This window comes from Macaca nemestrina, chromosome 1 (genome assembly GCF_043159975.1).
Source record: "Macaca nemestrina isolate mMacNem1 chromosome 1, mMacNem.hap1, whole genome shotgun sequence".
NCBI classification, from domain to species: domain Eukaryota; kingdom Metazoa; phylum Chordata; class Mammalia; order Primates; family Cercopithecidae; genus Macaca; species Macaca nemestrina.
This window is the reverse complement of record NC_092125.1, coordinates 109631278-109646000: the sequence shown is the minus strand read 5'-3', so window position 1 is coordinate 109646000 and position 14723 is coordinate 109631278. Positions and strand designations below refer to the sequence as shown.

Below are 14723 nucleotides of genomic sequence, written 5' to 3'. Positions count from 1 at the left end.
TGTAGAGTCCAGGCCCGGGGAAGAGCGGCAGCCAAGCGAAGCCATAAAGGACGTTGCTATGGTTTCCACGCACGTCGTCTCCCTCAGCCTGTTTCTTTGCGCGGCACTGGCGATTCCGTAGTTTCCGCTTCCGGTAGTGAGGAGGCCAGGTGAGAAGCTGTGCAGGGTTTGGGTGAAGGAAGGCTGGCTTGGCGAGAGGTCAGGTTTGCGGGCTTTCGCCTGCTTTTCCAAAGACCAACAAAGAGCCCTTTCCTAACTCTCAACCCAACCGCTTTTGGAACTATGCGGTGGTGGGGACCCTGTGGCGCTTCTTTGTCGCTCCTGTCCTTCTCATGCCCGGCTACCATCTCTTTTCTTCTCTATGCGACGGTTTGAATTGGCAGTGAGAATGAGAGATAACGATTCGCGTCTACTTTCTAGGATGACTTCTGTGTGCTCCATCTCGCGCGTCCCTGAGCATGTTGAATTTCCAAATCCTAAATAAGCCGCGCGGTGTAGTTTGTATTATGTTGCGTTTCTCTTTCAAATTTCCTCACCTTTTCTCCGTCATCCTTTAGGCTCTACAGAGTGAAGGTTTAAATCCAAGGTCATGGCAAAACATCTGAAGTTCATCGCCAGGACTGTGATGGTACAGGAAGGGAACGTGGAAGGTGCATACAGGATCCTAAACAGGTAACTGTTAAGGGACCAGAATCATGCCTAGACTCTCTAGGAAGTGCGGTGGTTATTCTCTTCCTTCCCCTTTCGTTGATTATTCTCAAAGCAGTGCCAGCCCAGGTGTTCACAGTCTCTTAAAACGTCTCAGTCCCTCAGTTTATTATCTTAAAAATGAAGTTCTGGGCCGGGCGCGGTGGCTCACGCCTGTAATCCCAGCACTTTGGGAGGCCGAGGCGGGTGCATCACATGAGGTCAGGAGTTTCAGACCAGCCTGGCCAACATGGTGAAACCCCATCTCTACTAAAAATACAAAAATTAGCCGGGCGTGGTGGCAAGCACCTGTAATCTCAGCTACTCGAGAGTCTGAGGCAGGAGAATCCCTTGAACCCGGGAGGCAGAGGTTGCAGTGAGCCGAGATCGAGCCACTGCACTGCAGCCTGGGCAACAGAGTGAGACTCTGTCTCAAAAAAAAAAAAAAAAGAAAAGAAAAAAAAGTTGTTCCTCAAACCTAACTGTATGAATCTTATCCAACAAGTAATCACTCCCCTCCACCTCTCCGCTTTTAATTTAATTTAATTTTGTTTTTTTGAGATGGAGCCTCTCTCTCACCCAGGCTGGAGTGCAGTGGCACAATCTCGGCTCACTGCAAGCTCCACCTCCCGGGTTCATGCCATTCTTCTGCCTCTGCCTCCCGAGCAGCTGGGACTACAGGTGCCCGCCACCACACCCGGTTAATTTTTGTATTTTTAGTAGAGATGGGGTTTTACCTTGTTCGCCAGGATGGTCTCGATCTCCTGACCTCAAGTGATCCACCGGCCTCTGCCTCCCAAAGTGCTGGGATTACAGGCTGAGCCACTGCGCCCAGCCCCACTTTTTAAATTGAGACAGGGTCTTGCTGTGTTGCTCAGTAACCCTCCCGCCTCAGTCTCCCGAGTAGCTGGGTCTAGCCGCGCACGCCACCACTGCAGTTACTTTTTGTATTTTCTGTACAGAGGGAGTCTCGCCATGTTGCCCGAGCGTAATCACTCCTTTTGTGAGGAACCTGAATTCTTTCGAAGATTTAAAAAAGGGCCCAAAGGGAAAATCAAGATGTGAAATTGCTAGGAAGCAGGAACATAGTATGATAAATAGAAAGTTGAGAGAGGTATTGGTGTGGGACAAAGCTAAAAGAAATGGTAAATTCAGCTTGGGATCCTAGAGAAGCAGGCCAAAGATGGGAAAGCTGGCTGGGTGGGATGACTCACACTTGTAATCCTAGCATTTTGGGAGGCCCAGTAAGGGAGGATTTCTTTTTGCCAAGAATTCAAGACCAATCTGGTAAACATAGCAAGAGCCCATTTCTAAAAATATTAAATAAGAAGAAAGGGAAAAAAAAGAAAGATAGGAAAGCTTACAAGTGTTGAGGAAAGATACAGCATAAGGAAAAATACATAAATGGAAACGAACTAGCTGGGGTGGAGGAGCTTTATAGCTTTATTGAAAATTTTTGAATGCCAGGCTAAAAGATGTAGAAGAGCCCTAATAATACTTTTTTTTTGCTCTGTTGCCAGGCTGGAGCACAGTGGCGCAGTCTTGACTCACTGCAACCTCTGCCTCCTGGGTTCAAGTGACTCTCCTGCCTCAGCCTCCCGAATAGCTGGGACTACACGTGCCCGCCACCATGCCTGGCTGATTTTTGTATTTTTAGTAGTGACGGGGTTTCACCATGTTGTCCAGGATGGTCTCAATCTCCTGGCCTTGTGATCTACCCGCCTCAGCCTTCCAAGATGCTGGGATTACAGGCATGAGCCGCTGCACCCGGCCCAGCCCTAGTAATACTTTACCACTGATTTCTCAAGCAAAAAGTTCTTAGCCTTCCCTTCTCACCAGTTGTGTGGATTTTGACTTTCTGGTATGACTCACTCATTTTCTTTCCCCAGTGTGAAGTAACTTTTGGAGAAACAAACGCTTGTTGAGTTGAATTATCAAATAATTGTAAGGAAGGGGCTCCTGTAGTCCCAGCTGCTCCAGAGGCTGAGGCAGGAGGATTGCTGAACCCAGGAGTCCAAGACTGTAGTGTGAGTGCACTCTTGTGCCTGTGAATAACCACTCCACTGTAACCTAGGAAGCATAGTGAGACCACGTCTCTTAAAAAAAATGTAGGAAAGATATTGCCTTAAGGCCTTTAATGTGGTAGCTTTATTTCACAAGTAAGGGAAGCCTTGGAAGATCAGATTATCTTTATTGGGTTATGCAATTACTGAATGGTGGAGAGGATCCTAAAGCACATCTTTTGAATGCAATGTTCTTTAATAATAGATTATTTACTAGTCTTACTAGAAATGGAGAGACGGTAGTTCATTTTCCAATTTAGAATCCTTATCTTATCATTTCAGTAGGTGTAGCTTTAAAAAAAAAAACCCAGAATCCTCATCTGATTGGGTTTAAATATCGGTAGGGTTCTTGAGGACTGAGAGGGCAAAGGAAAGGGAACCTAGTTCTTAGCAAAGTAGAGAGTTCTAGGTGTAGAAGGTCGGATGGCAGAAGACCACAGTTAGTGAGGAAAAAAATGCTGTCAGAAGCTGTGTAAATGAGAAGCAGTTCCAGGCTCAGAATGGTTTATATGTCTTTTAAAAGGATCTTGTCTTAGGGTCAGGCGTGGTGGCTCATGCCTGTAATCCCAGCACTTTGGGAGGCTGAGGCGAGTGGATCACCTGAGGTCAGGAGTTCAATACCAGCCTGGCCAACAGGGTGAAACCCTGTCTCTACTAAATATATAAAATTAGCCGGATGTGGTGGCAGGTACCTGTAATCTCAGCTACTTGGGAGGCTGAGGCAGGAGAATCACTTGAACCTGGGAAGCGGAAGCTGCAGTGAGCCACAATCATGCCACTGCATTCCAGTCTAGGCCACAGAGTAAGACTAAAAAAAAAAAAAAAAAAATCTGGGGTCAGCCGCATCACCTCATTCTATGTGCATAACAATCATATCCTTCGCCTGAAGCTGTTCCCTCTACATTGTCACTTACGCTGTAAGTGAAGATAAGTACCAGGTTGTAAGGTATCCTGTTTCATTTTTCTCTCTTTCTCCTCATTCCCAACTCTCCTATTTCAGACCTTCTGGTGGCATGTCTGAGAAGTATATTATTTCTGATGACCTTTCTCTGCCCCTATCTTGCTATCTTGGAAGTAACAATATGAACGACTTTTTTTTTTTTTTTTTTTTGGAGAGTTTCGCTCTTGTTGCCCAGACTGGAGTGCAATGGTGCCATCTCGGCTCATGACAACCTCTGCCTCCTAGGTTCAAACGATTCTCCTGCCTCAGCCTTCTGAGTAGCTGGGATGACAGGCATGCGCCACCACACCTGGCTAATTTTCTATTTTCACTAGAGATGGGGTTTATCCGTGTTGGTCAGGCTGGTCTCAAACTCCTGATCTCATGTGATCCACCCGCCTTGGCCTCCCAAAGTGCTGGGATTACAGGCGTGAGCCACCATGTCCAGCTGAACCACTTCTTACAGTTGTATCAAGAGAGTAGTGGCTAGGTGCAGTGCCTCACTCAAGTATTCTCAGCACTTTGGGAGGCAGAGGAAGCTGGATCTCTTGAGGCCAGGAGTTCAAGACTAACCTGGCCAACATGGCAAAACCCGGTCTTTACTAAAAATACAAAAATTAGGTGTGCATGGTGGCACAGGTCTGTAATCCCAGCCACTCCGGAGGCTGAGGCAGAAGAACTGCTTGAACCTGGGAGACAGAGACTGCAGTGATGCCCCATATCATATATGGAATGCATCCCCATTTACACTTACAATTTGAAACAGAATCTGAGAAACAAAATATTTCTCATCTCCTTCCTGATTATTTCTTCATTGATACCAGGTTTGCAGAAAACATAAGGCCAGCTCTTATCTTTTGAGAGAAGACTCTCTTCTTACTTCTTTGTCTAAGGTTGTCTATACCCCTTTATATATGCCTCTTTTAAAAATCCTTTCAGCCACTATATTTTTAATTTAATCAACACTCAGTTTTTGCTTTTCCTGGTTTTTTTCTGTTTTTTGTTTGTTTGAGACGAAGTCTCGCTCTTGTCCCCCAGGCTGGAGTGCAATAGTGTGATCTAAGCTCACTGCAACCTCCGCCTCCTGGGTTCAAGTGATTCTCCTGCCTCAGCCCCTCAAGTAGCTGGGATTACAGGCGCCTGCCACCATGCCTGGCTAGTTTTGGTATTTTTAGTAGAGACAGGGTTTCACCATGTTGGCCAGGCTGGTCTCGAACTCCTGACGACCACAGGTGATCCACCCATCTCGGCCTCCCAAAATGCTGGAATTACAGGCGTGAGCCACAATACCCAGCACACATACTACTTTTATGGTTCTCTTTTTATTGATGACTGGCATTTTGCACATACCTATTACCTGGGTGGAAGTGTTAATATTAGACAGCAGGAGAGTGGTCAGTGTGACACCCTGTGGTTTCAACCCTGGCTGCCTATTAGGATCACCTGGGGAACTGTCAGGAAAACAAAACTAATGTCAGGGCCCAATCTGAGATGAATTAGAATCTCCAGGGGTTGGCACCTGGCTGGCAGCATTTTAAAAAACATACCATGAGATTTCACCAGGATTGAAAATTATTATAATAGACTTGTAGCCTCCTGGCCGGGCACCGTGACTCATGCCTGTAATCCCAGCACTTTGGGAGGCTGAGACAAGTGGATCATTTGAGGTTAGGAGTTCGAGACCAGCCTGGCCAACATAGTGAAACCCCGTCTCTACTAAAAATATAAAAATTAGCCGGGTATGGTGGTGCATGCCTGTAATCCCAGCTATTCAGGAGGCTGAGGCAGGAGAATTGCTTAAACCCAGGAGGGGAGGTTGCAGTGAGCTGAGATCGCACCATTGCACTCCAGCCTGGGTGACAGAGTGAAACCCTGTCTTAAAAAAACAAAAGACTTGTAGCCTCCTTAAGGACAGAAACTTATGCTTTTTCATTTGTATATCTCTTGGATTTACCAAAGTGTCTGGCACATCCAAAGCTCTCATTAAATGTCTTCTTAATGAACACAAATATTCCTTTATCTTTTTTGTCACTTCCTTATTTAATGTTTGTCAAACTTTTCCACTGAAGTGTCGTTAACAGCACAGGAGTGTGAATGAACTATAGGGGTTCTGCTACTATAAGCAAACATGGAATTTCTTTGAAGTTTCCCTAAATTAAAATTTAAGGTGAACTTCGTATTCACTGCCACTGCATCTGTTTTACGGGTAACACCCCCGCTCCCTTGAGTTAAAATTGGTGCTCCAGGCAGATGCATCAAATTTGTCCAGAAACTCTTGTATCCCTTGGCATTCTGTTAAGTACCCTAGTTAAGAAGCACAGTATTACCTTTTCTTCAGGGATTAAAACACCAAAGTAGGAGTAGAATTTGAAATAAAGCAATTTACATTGCTTAAAAAGAAAAGGGGTTGGCACCTGGCTGGCAGCATTTTAAAAACCATACCAGTCTTAGAATAATTTCCTTTTTTCTGTTTTCTTTTTTTTTTTTTTTTTTGAGACAGAGTCTCACTCTGTTGCCCAGACTGCATGGTCTTTGCTCATGGCAACCTCTGTCTCCCAGGTTCAAGTGATTCTCCTGCCTCAGCTTCCCGAGTAGCTGGGATAACAGGCATCTACCACTATGTCTGGCTAATTTTTTGTAGTAGAGATGGGGTTTTACCATGTTGGCCAGGCTGGTCTTGAACTCCTGACCTTGTGATTGGCCCGCCTGGCCTCCCAAAGTGCTGGGATTACAGGCGTGAGCCACCGCGCCCGGCCTCTTAGAATAATTTTCTAGGTAAGGACTTTTAAACTTGTGTATGTGAGCAGACTGATTTTGGAGTGATGCAATCTTCTGTTTTCCTGCTGCCTGTTAATCACATTTGCTGACTGATGCACTTTTCTGTTTCTTCCTTTTCTCTGCTTTTCCCAAATGTCCTGTCTCTAGCCACTTTTTCTGTATTATCTCTCTCACACTCCAACTGTCTTCTGATCTCTTTCAGCTCTCATAGCTGGTAGTTTAAAAATAATTTGCTCGTTCTGTAATTGCTCTCCTAATTACAATAGGTAGGAGAGCAAATGAGTCTAGAGGAAGGTGATTAAAGCTTTACCATGTTTGAAGTACAGAGAGAGTCTTACAAAGAAAACAGCCTATGTGTCTGCCCAGTGAGGCCACCACAAAATGCCTGTTATATAACTGGGGGCCCTCATTGGTGCCCGGGGATGAGGAGGTGGAAAGTGGGGGTTGCTAGGAAGCCCTGCATGATTGACTGGGCCCCAAGCAAAGAAAGGCGAGTACACTGGAAGCATGCCCTGTTGACTCCTTTTACGCCTAGTGGGCTACCTTGTAGGTCCATTGAGTCCTTCTGCATACACGTCTGTCCTGACGTAGACTGGCTACACTGACCTGTGAGTCTGCCACCCGCAACTCCCCCCCACTCCAGGCAGCTTGGCTTCTTTTACATAATCATTTGAATTTCACTAAAGCTGGCAGCTGGTTTCTCCTTCAGTATTAGGTTGCCAGGCGCCCGAACTCCAGGCTGATCTGTTTACTCTAAAGCTCTTGATATGCTAGTCCTTGAACTACTTTTGGAAGCAGAAGCATCATTAGTAACACCCTCTCTATTCTTGTGTTTTACAAAGCTCTTCTTACATCCTTTTCTTTTTTTTTTTTTTTTTTTTTTTTTTTGAGACGGAGTCTCGCTCTGTCACCCAGGCTGGAGTGCAGTGGCTGGATCTCAGCTCACTGCAAGCTCCGCCTCCCGGGTTCACGCCATTCTCCTGCCTCAGCCTCCCGAGTAGCTGGGACTATAGGCGCCCGCCACCTCGCCCGGCTAGTTTTTTGTATTTTTTAGTAGAGACGGGGTTTCACCGTGTTAGCCAGGATGGTCTCGATCTCCTGACCTCGTGATCCGCCCGTCTCAGCCTCCCAAAGTGCTGGGATTACAGGCGTGAGCCATCGCGCCCGGCCCTTACATCCTTTTCTATTAGAGGTAAACTTGAGTAGATACCTCTACTGTAGGAACTCTGGATCATTTGAAGATAATCTGTGCCTTTTTTAGGATGACTAGAACGTGCCAGGTAAGGGAGGGAATCCTCACCTGGCATCTTGGAATTTATTTGGTCTGTGTTTTGGAAGTAAGTAGTACATCCAGGGAATGCCATTTACCAACCCCCATCATTATATTCTTTCTTTTCCCTTCACCATTCTTATGTTCTTTTAGTATTCTTTTTCCTTGTCTTGCCCTTTTGCCTGACAGTACAGGCATTTCCTTGGTAAGATGATCACCTCTGTTTTAGAAGCCTTTTGGAACTCCAGTAGGGTTCCTGAGTCATACTCAACCCCTTCCTCCTCTTGCAGTGTTGTTGCATCCTACTTTTAAACTGTCTGTCATTAATAGATTCCTCTTCCTAGGTCATATTTATTCAGGGTCTCTGTCCTTTTTATATTCTCTCAAATCCAGTCTCCTTGTACTTTTTATATTATATATCCAATCTTTTTCTTTCAGGGGCTTTTTTCTATATTTTCTCCAGTATACTACTTTCTAGTCCAAAAAGCAACCTTCATTAGACAGTATTAAACACAAGTCTCAGCAGAAATAAATGTTTACATGCTTAGATCATATTTTTCTTCCAGTGTCCTGTATCGGCTTCCATTTCTTCTTTATTCTGATTGAAGAGTCTAGCCCAGCTCTTCACTCCCTCTTTTACCCATGGATACTGCAACAATTTGTCTTCTGAAATTGGTGGTTTTTGTTTGAGAAGCAGAATACTGTTGTAGAGCACTTTACTACTGAATTCTGCTTATAGTTCCATTTTGTGATCTTGGGCAGGTCAGCCTCTCTGAACTTCAGTTTCCTAATCTATAAAAGAGGACATTATTTGCCTAAACAATTTCATAGGAGTGTAGTTACAGATTTGATCTCTAACCTTAGAAGGGACACAACCCAATGAGGGGTTCAATGTAATACTGTTTGACCAGTGCTATAAAAGAGACATTAGCCGAGCGTGGTGGTTCACACCTGTAATCCCAGCACTTTGGGAGGCCGAGGCGGGTGGATCACCTGAGGTCAGGAGTTCGAGACCAGCCTGGCCAACATGGTGAAACCCTGTCTCTACTAAAAATACAAAAATTATCCAGATGTGGTGGTACGCCCCTGTAATCCCAGCTACTTAGGAGGCTGAGGCAGGAGAATTGCTTGAACCTGAGAGGCGGAGGCTGCAGGGAGCCAAGATGGTGACGCTGCACTCCAGCCTGGGCAACAGAGTGAGGCCCTGCCTAAAAAATAAAAAAGAGAGAGACATTAACAGTGTGCCATGGTGCTGGTTGTCCCTGGACCATCAGCAGCAATATCAGGTGGGAATTGTTAGAAATGCAAATTCTTGGCCCCCTACTCTAGGCATACAGAATCAGAAACTGGCACAGCAGTCTGTGGTGGTCTTTGAAATAGGGTTTCACAGCCGAGCACGGTGGCTCATGCCGGTAATCCCGGCACTTTGGGAGGCCCAGGCAGGCAGATCATGAGGTCAGAAGTTCAAGACCAGCCTGACCAATATGATGAAACTCTGTCTCTACTAAAAATACAAAAATTAGCTGGGCGTTGTGGTACGTGGCTGTAGTCCCAGCTACTCGGGAGCCTGAGGCAAGAGAATCACTTGAACCCGGGAGGCAGAGGTTGCAGTGAGCCAAGATTGTGCCACTGCACTCCAGCCTGGGCAACAGAGCGAGAGTCTGTCTCAAAAAAAAAAAAAAAAAACAACGAAAAGCCGGTTGCAGTGGCTCACGCCTGTAATCCCAGCACTTTGGGAGGCTGAGGCAGGTGGATCACCTGAGGTCAGGAGTTCGAGACCAGCCTGGCCAACATGGCGAAACCTTGTGTCTACTAAAAATAACAAAAATTAGCTGGGCCTGATGGCGGGTGCCTGTAATTCCTACTTGGGAGGCTGAGACAGGAGAATTGCTTGAACCCAGGAGGCAGAGGTTGCACTGAGCCAAGATTGCACCATTGCACTCCAGCCTGGGCAACGAGAGTGAAACTCCGTCTCAAAAGAAAGAAATAGGGTCTTGCTTGCCCAGGCTGGAGTGCAGTACCACGATCATGACTCACTGCAGTCTCAATCTCCCAGGTTAAAGCAATTCTCCCATTCTCCCACCTCAGCCTCTCAAGTAGCTGGGAGTGCAGGTGTGTGTGCCACCATGTCTGGCTAATTTTTAATTTTTTGTAGAGATGGGGGTCTCACTATGTTGCTCAGGCTAGTGTCAAACTCCTGGGCTCAAGCGATCCTGCCAGCTTGGCCTCCCAAAGTCCTGGGATACAGGTGTGAGCCACCATGGCCAGCCAGCAATCCCTGTTTTAACAAGCTTTCCAGATGACTACTGCATGCTAAAGTTTGATTTCACCAGAACTAGTTTACAGATGTGATAACAATTGATTTGGGCCTTTGAGGAACAAGTAGGATTTTATGAGGAAGAAAAAGAATGATATTTCAAGTAGAGGGAATATCATGAGCAAATAAAAAACAAGTATGTAGGATGCCTGTAGAACTGCATATACTTAAGTGTGACTAGAGCATTGGCATTATAGGGCAGGTGTTTTGTTTTTGCTTTTTGACACAGAGTCTCCATCTTTTGCCCAGTCTGGAGTGCAGTGCCTTGATCTCGACTCACTGCAACCTCCACCTCCCAGGTTCAAGCTATTTTCCTGCCTCTGCCTCCCAAGTAGCTGGGATTACAGATGGGCACCACCATGCCCAGCTAATTTTTGTATTTTTAGTAGAGACGGGGTTTCACCACGTTGGCCGGGCTTGTCTCGAACTCCTGACCTCAAGTGATCAGTAGGGCAGGTTATTAAAGATATATATATAGGGTGCAATTGTTCAGGCTTTGAGCTTAGACTAGTAGTTCCAAAATCTGTCTGTACGTTGGAGTCACCTGGGAAACTTAAAAACCTGCTCATGTCCCTTTCCCTCTCCTTTGTGATTTAATTAGACTGAGGTGTGGCCCAGGGTTTGGAATGTTTAAAAGATCCCTGGGCAGTTCTAATGTGCAGATGATTCTGGGAACTTTAGTGGCTTAGGTCATTCTGTACATTAGGAAAGATTTTTTAGCACCAGAGTGGCATGATCTGATTTGTTTTAGGACAATAATTGGTATAGGAAAAGAGTGGAAATAGGGCAACCTACGTATTCACACTTCAGATAAGTTGTTCTTTAGGATTCCTTCACAACCACTTTCTTGTTCTCATGTTCAGGTTTAATGCCTCTTGTGAGTTTTTGTTTTGTTTTTCCTTGAGACAGAGTCTCCGTTGCCTCGGCTGGAGTGCAGTGGCACCATCTCTGCTCACTACAGCTTCCACCCCGAGTTCAAGGGATTCTCCTGCCTCAGCCTCCTGAGTACAAGCGCCCATCACTATGCCCAGCTAATTTTTGTATTTTTAGTAGAGGCGGGGTTTCACCATGTTGGACAGGCTGGTCTTGAACTCCTGACCTCAAGTGATCTTTTTGAGATGGAATTTCGCTCTTGTTGCCCAGGCTGGAGTACAATGGTGCAACCTTGGCTCACCGCAACCTCCGTTCCCAGGGTTCAAGCAATTCTCCTGCCTCAGCCTCCCAAGTAGCTGGGATTACAGGCATATACCACCATGCCCAGCTAATTTTGTATTTTTAGTAGATACGGGGTTTCTCCATGTTGGTCAGGCTGCTCTCAAACTCCTGACTTCAGGTGATCCGCCCACCTCAGCCTCCCAAAGTGCTGGAATTACAGGTGTGAGCCACCGCGCCTGGCGGGATGGAACTTTAAGTAAGAGAATCACCTTAAGAATCACCCCTAGTGATTTTGTTCTTGTTGAAAATGACTCTCCCCAATTGAAGTCTCTTAAATGCCCATTAGTTGAGAATCATTGCTCTAGGGAGACATGTTCCTTTTTTTTTTTTTTTTTTTTTTGAGACGGAGTCTCGCTCTGTCCCCGGGCTGGAGTGCAGTGGCCGGATCTCAGCTCACTGCAAGCTCCGCCTCCCGGGTTTACGCCATTCTCCTGCCTCAGCCTCCCGAGTAGCTGGGACTACAGGCGCCCGCCACGTCGCCCGGCTAGCTTTTTGTATTTTTTAGTAGAGACGGGGTTTCACCCTGTTAGCCAGGATGGTCTCGATCTCCTGACCTAGTGATCCGCCCGTCTCGGCCTCCCAAAGTGCTGGGATTACAGGCTTGAGCCCCCGCGCCCGGCCGGGAGACATGTTCTTAAGGGACTGTATCATATCCCTCAGGTGTGTTGTGGTAAAATAGGTATGAGAACATAACTTTGACTATAAACTCTACAAGAGCAAGGACCATGTAATTAATTGCTTTTTTATTTCCCCACATTTTTTTTTCTTTTTTTGAGACAGAGTCTCACTCTGTTGCCCAGACTGGAGTACAGTGGCGCAATCTTGGCTCATTGCAACTTCTGCCTCCTGGGTTCAAGCATTTCTCCTGCCTCAGCCTCCTGAGTAGCTGAGAGGGACTATAGGCGCACGCCATCATGTACAGCTAATTTTTGTATTTTTAGTAGAGACAGGGTTTCACCATATTGGTCAGGCTGGTTTCGAACTCCTGACCTCAAGTGATCGACCCGCCTTGGCCTCCCAAAGTGCTAGGATTACAGGCATGAGCCACTGTGCCCAGCCTTTTTTTTTTTTTTTTTTTTTGTGAGTCAAGGTCTCACTCTGTTGCCCAGGCTAGAATGCAGTGGTAGGATCTCAGCTCACTGCAGCCTCGAACTCCCAGGTTCAATTGATCCTCCCACCTTAACCTCCTGAGTAGAGGGGACTACAGGCGTCTACCACCATGCCTGGCTAATGTTTGTATTATTTGCAGAGACGGGGTTTTGCCTTGTTGCCCATGCTGAAATTTTTTTTTTTCTTTTTTGAGACAGGGTCTTACTCTGTCACCCAGGCTGGAGTACAGTGGTGCAAACATGGCACACTGCAGCTTCCGTCTCCCCTGGGCTCAAGAGATGCCCCCACCTCAGCCTCCTAAGCTGATAGCACTACAGACACATGCCATGTTGCCTAGGCTGGTCTCAAACTCCTGGGCTCAAACAATCTGCTCACCTTGGCCTCCCAAAGTGGTGGGATTACAGGCATGAGCCACTGTACCTGGCCCACAGATTCTTATTGAGGCTTCTATAAGTAGGCAGTTAATGCTCTATTGTCACCATTTCCCACTGTAATTTTTATAAATACCAGTTGTTTGGCCAATCGACTTCTGACTATTTGCTAAACTGGGAAAGAGTAATGATGATCCCAAATGTCTAACCTCATTGCTTGCCTTTATACAGAATCCTCACTATGGATGGGCTCATTGAGGACATTAAACGTCGGCGGTATTATGAGAAGCCATGCCGCCGGCGACAGAGGGAAAGCTATGAAAGGTGCCAGCGGATCTACAACATGGAAATGGCTCGCAAGATCAACTTCTTGATGCGAAAGAATCGGGCAGATCCGTGGCAGGGCTGCTGAGGCCTGTGGATGGGACACCCAGTGCGAAACCCTCATCCAGTTTTGTCTCCATCTCTTTTCTTTATACAATACCATTTCCTAAACTCAAATCACATGTCTGCAAAAAGGCCTCCAAATATAGAAACAATTCCATTAGTCAGCAGTGGACCCTGTCTTTTATTAAGTGAAAGAAAAAACTGAGTCTGAAAGTAGTCTAGGAGTAGAATGGTGTTTGCTGGAGCTGGAGGAGGGGGCAATGAGGAATTATTGTTTAATGGGCACAGAGTTTCAGTTTGAGCAGATGAAAAACTTCAGGAGATGATGGCCAGGCACGGTGGCTCATACCTGTTATCCCAACACTTTGGGAGGCTGAGGCGGCTGGATCACTTGAGGCCAGGAGTTTGAGACCAGCCTGGCCAATGTGGTGAAACCCCATCTCTACTAAAAATACAAAAAAAAAAATTGGCTGGGTGTGGTGGTACATGCCTGTAGTCCGAGACACTTGGGAGGCTGAGGCAGGAGAATTGCTTGAACTGGGGAGGCGGAGGTTGCAGTGAGCCAAGATCATGCCATTGCACTTCAACCTGGGTGACAGAGTGAGACTCCATGTCAAAAAAAAAAAAAAAAAAAAAACGGAAAGGGATGATGGATGGTGATGGTGGTTGCTCAAAAGGATGAATGTACTTAATGCCACTGAACTATACCCTTAAATGTTTTAAGATGGTAAATTTTTTTTTTTTTTTTTTTTGAGACGGAGTCTGGCTCTGTCCCCCTGGCTGGAGGGCAGTGGCGCGATCTCGGCTCACTGCAAGCTGCGCCTCCCAGGTTCCCGCCATTCTCCTGCCTCAGCCTCCCCAGTAGCTGGGACTGCAGGCACCCGTAACCGCGCCCGGCTAATTTTTTGCATTTTTAGTAGAGACGGGGTTTCACCGTGGTCTCCATCTCCTGACCTTGTGATCCGCCTGCCTCGGCCTCCCAAAGTGCTGGGATTACAGGCGTGAGCCACCGCACCCGGCCTAAGATGGTAAACTTTATGTTGTACTACAATAAAAACTTTTTTGGAAGTCTAGGAGAAGTAAGGAATTGTTTTTTCTTTTTTTTCTTTTTGTTTTTTTAAGAGGAAGTCTCACTCTTGTCCCCCAGGCTGGAGTGCAGTGGTGCAGTCTCGGCTCACTGCAACCTCCGCCTCCTGGGTTCAAGTGATTCTCCTGCCTCAGCCTCCCGAGTTGCTGGGACTACAGGCACGTGCCACCACACCCGGCTAATTTTTGTATTTTTAGTAGAGACGGGGTTTCACCATGTTGTCCAGGCTTGTCTCGAACTCCTGACCTCAAGTGATCTACCCACCTCGGCCTCCCAAAGTGTTGGGATTACAGGCATGAGCCACCGCACCTGGCCGGAAATTTTTTTTAATATATTGAAATATGTCTACCATTTCCTACCCAATTTTTTTGAATCCCCAAGCAAAATCTTACTGAGAAAGCATCTATTACTTTTTATTAAACTGTTCCCTGTTAAATAGAGAGGAGAGGATGCATGTATGTATTTGGAATAAATTCTGCTTCTGAAAACACCTATCAA

General features: G+C 46.3%; 1 protein-coding gene across 2 annotated transcripts; it reads left to right on the top strand.

The window, feature by feature from the left end:
• Window positions 1-11: 11 nt before the first annotated feature.
• On the top strand, window positions 12-14723 carry LOC105497805 (mitochondrial ribosomal protein S21). 2 transcript variants are annotated; one of them, XM_011769189.3, is made up of 3 exons: window positions 12-149; window positions 558-672; window positions 12983-14723. In XM_011769189.3, exons 2-3 carry the CDS (start codon window positions 590-592, stop codon window positions 13161-13163), a joined length of 264 nt encoding a protein of 87 aa, XP_011767491.1. In that variant the 5' UTR covers window positions 12-149; window positions 558-589; the 3' UTR covers window positions 13164-14723. The 2 variants fall into 2 exon arrangements, with proteins under 2 accessions (XP_011767491.1, XP_011767490.1); XM_011769188.3 differs by having other exon boundaries at window positions 129-198.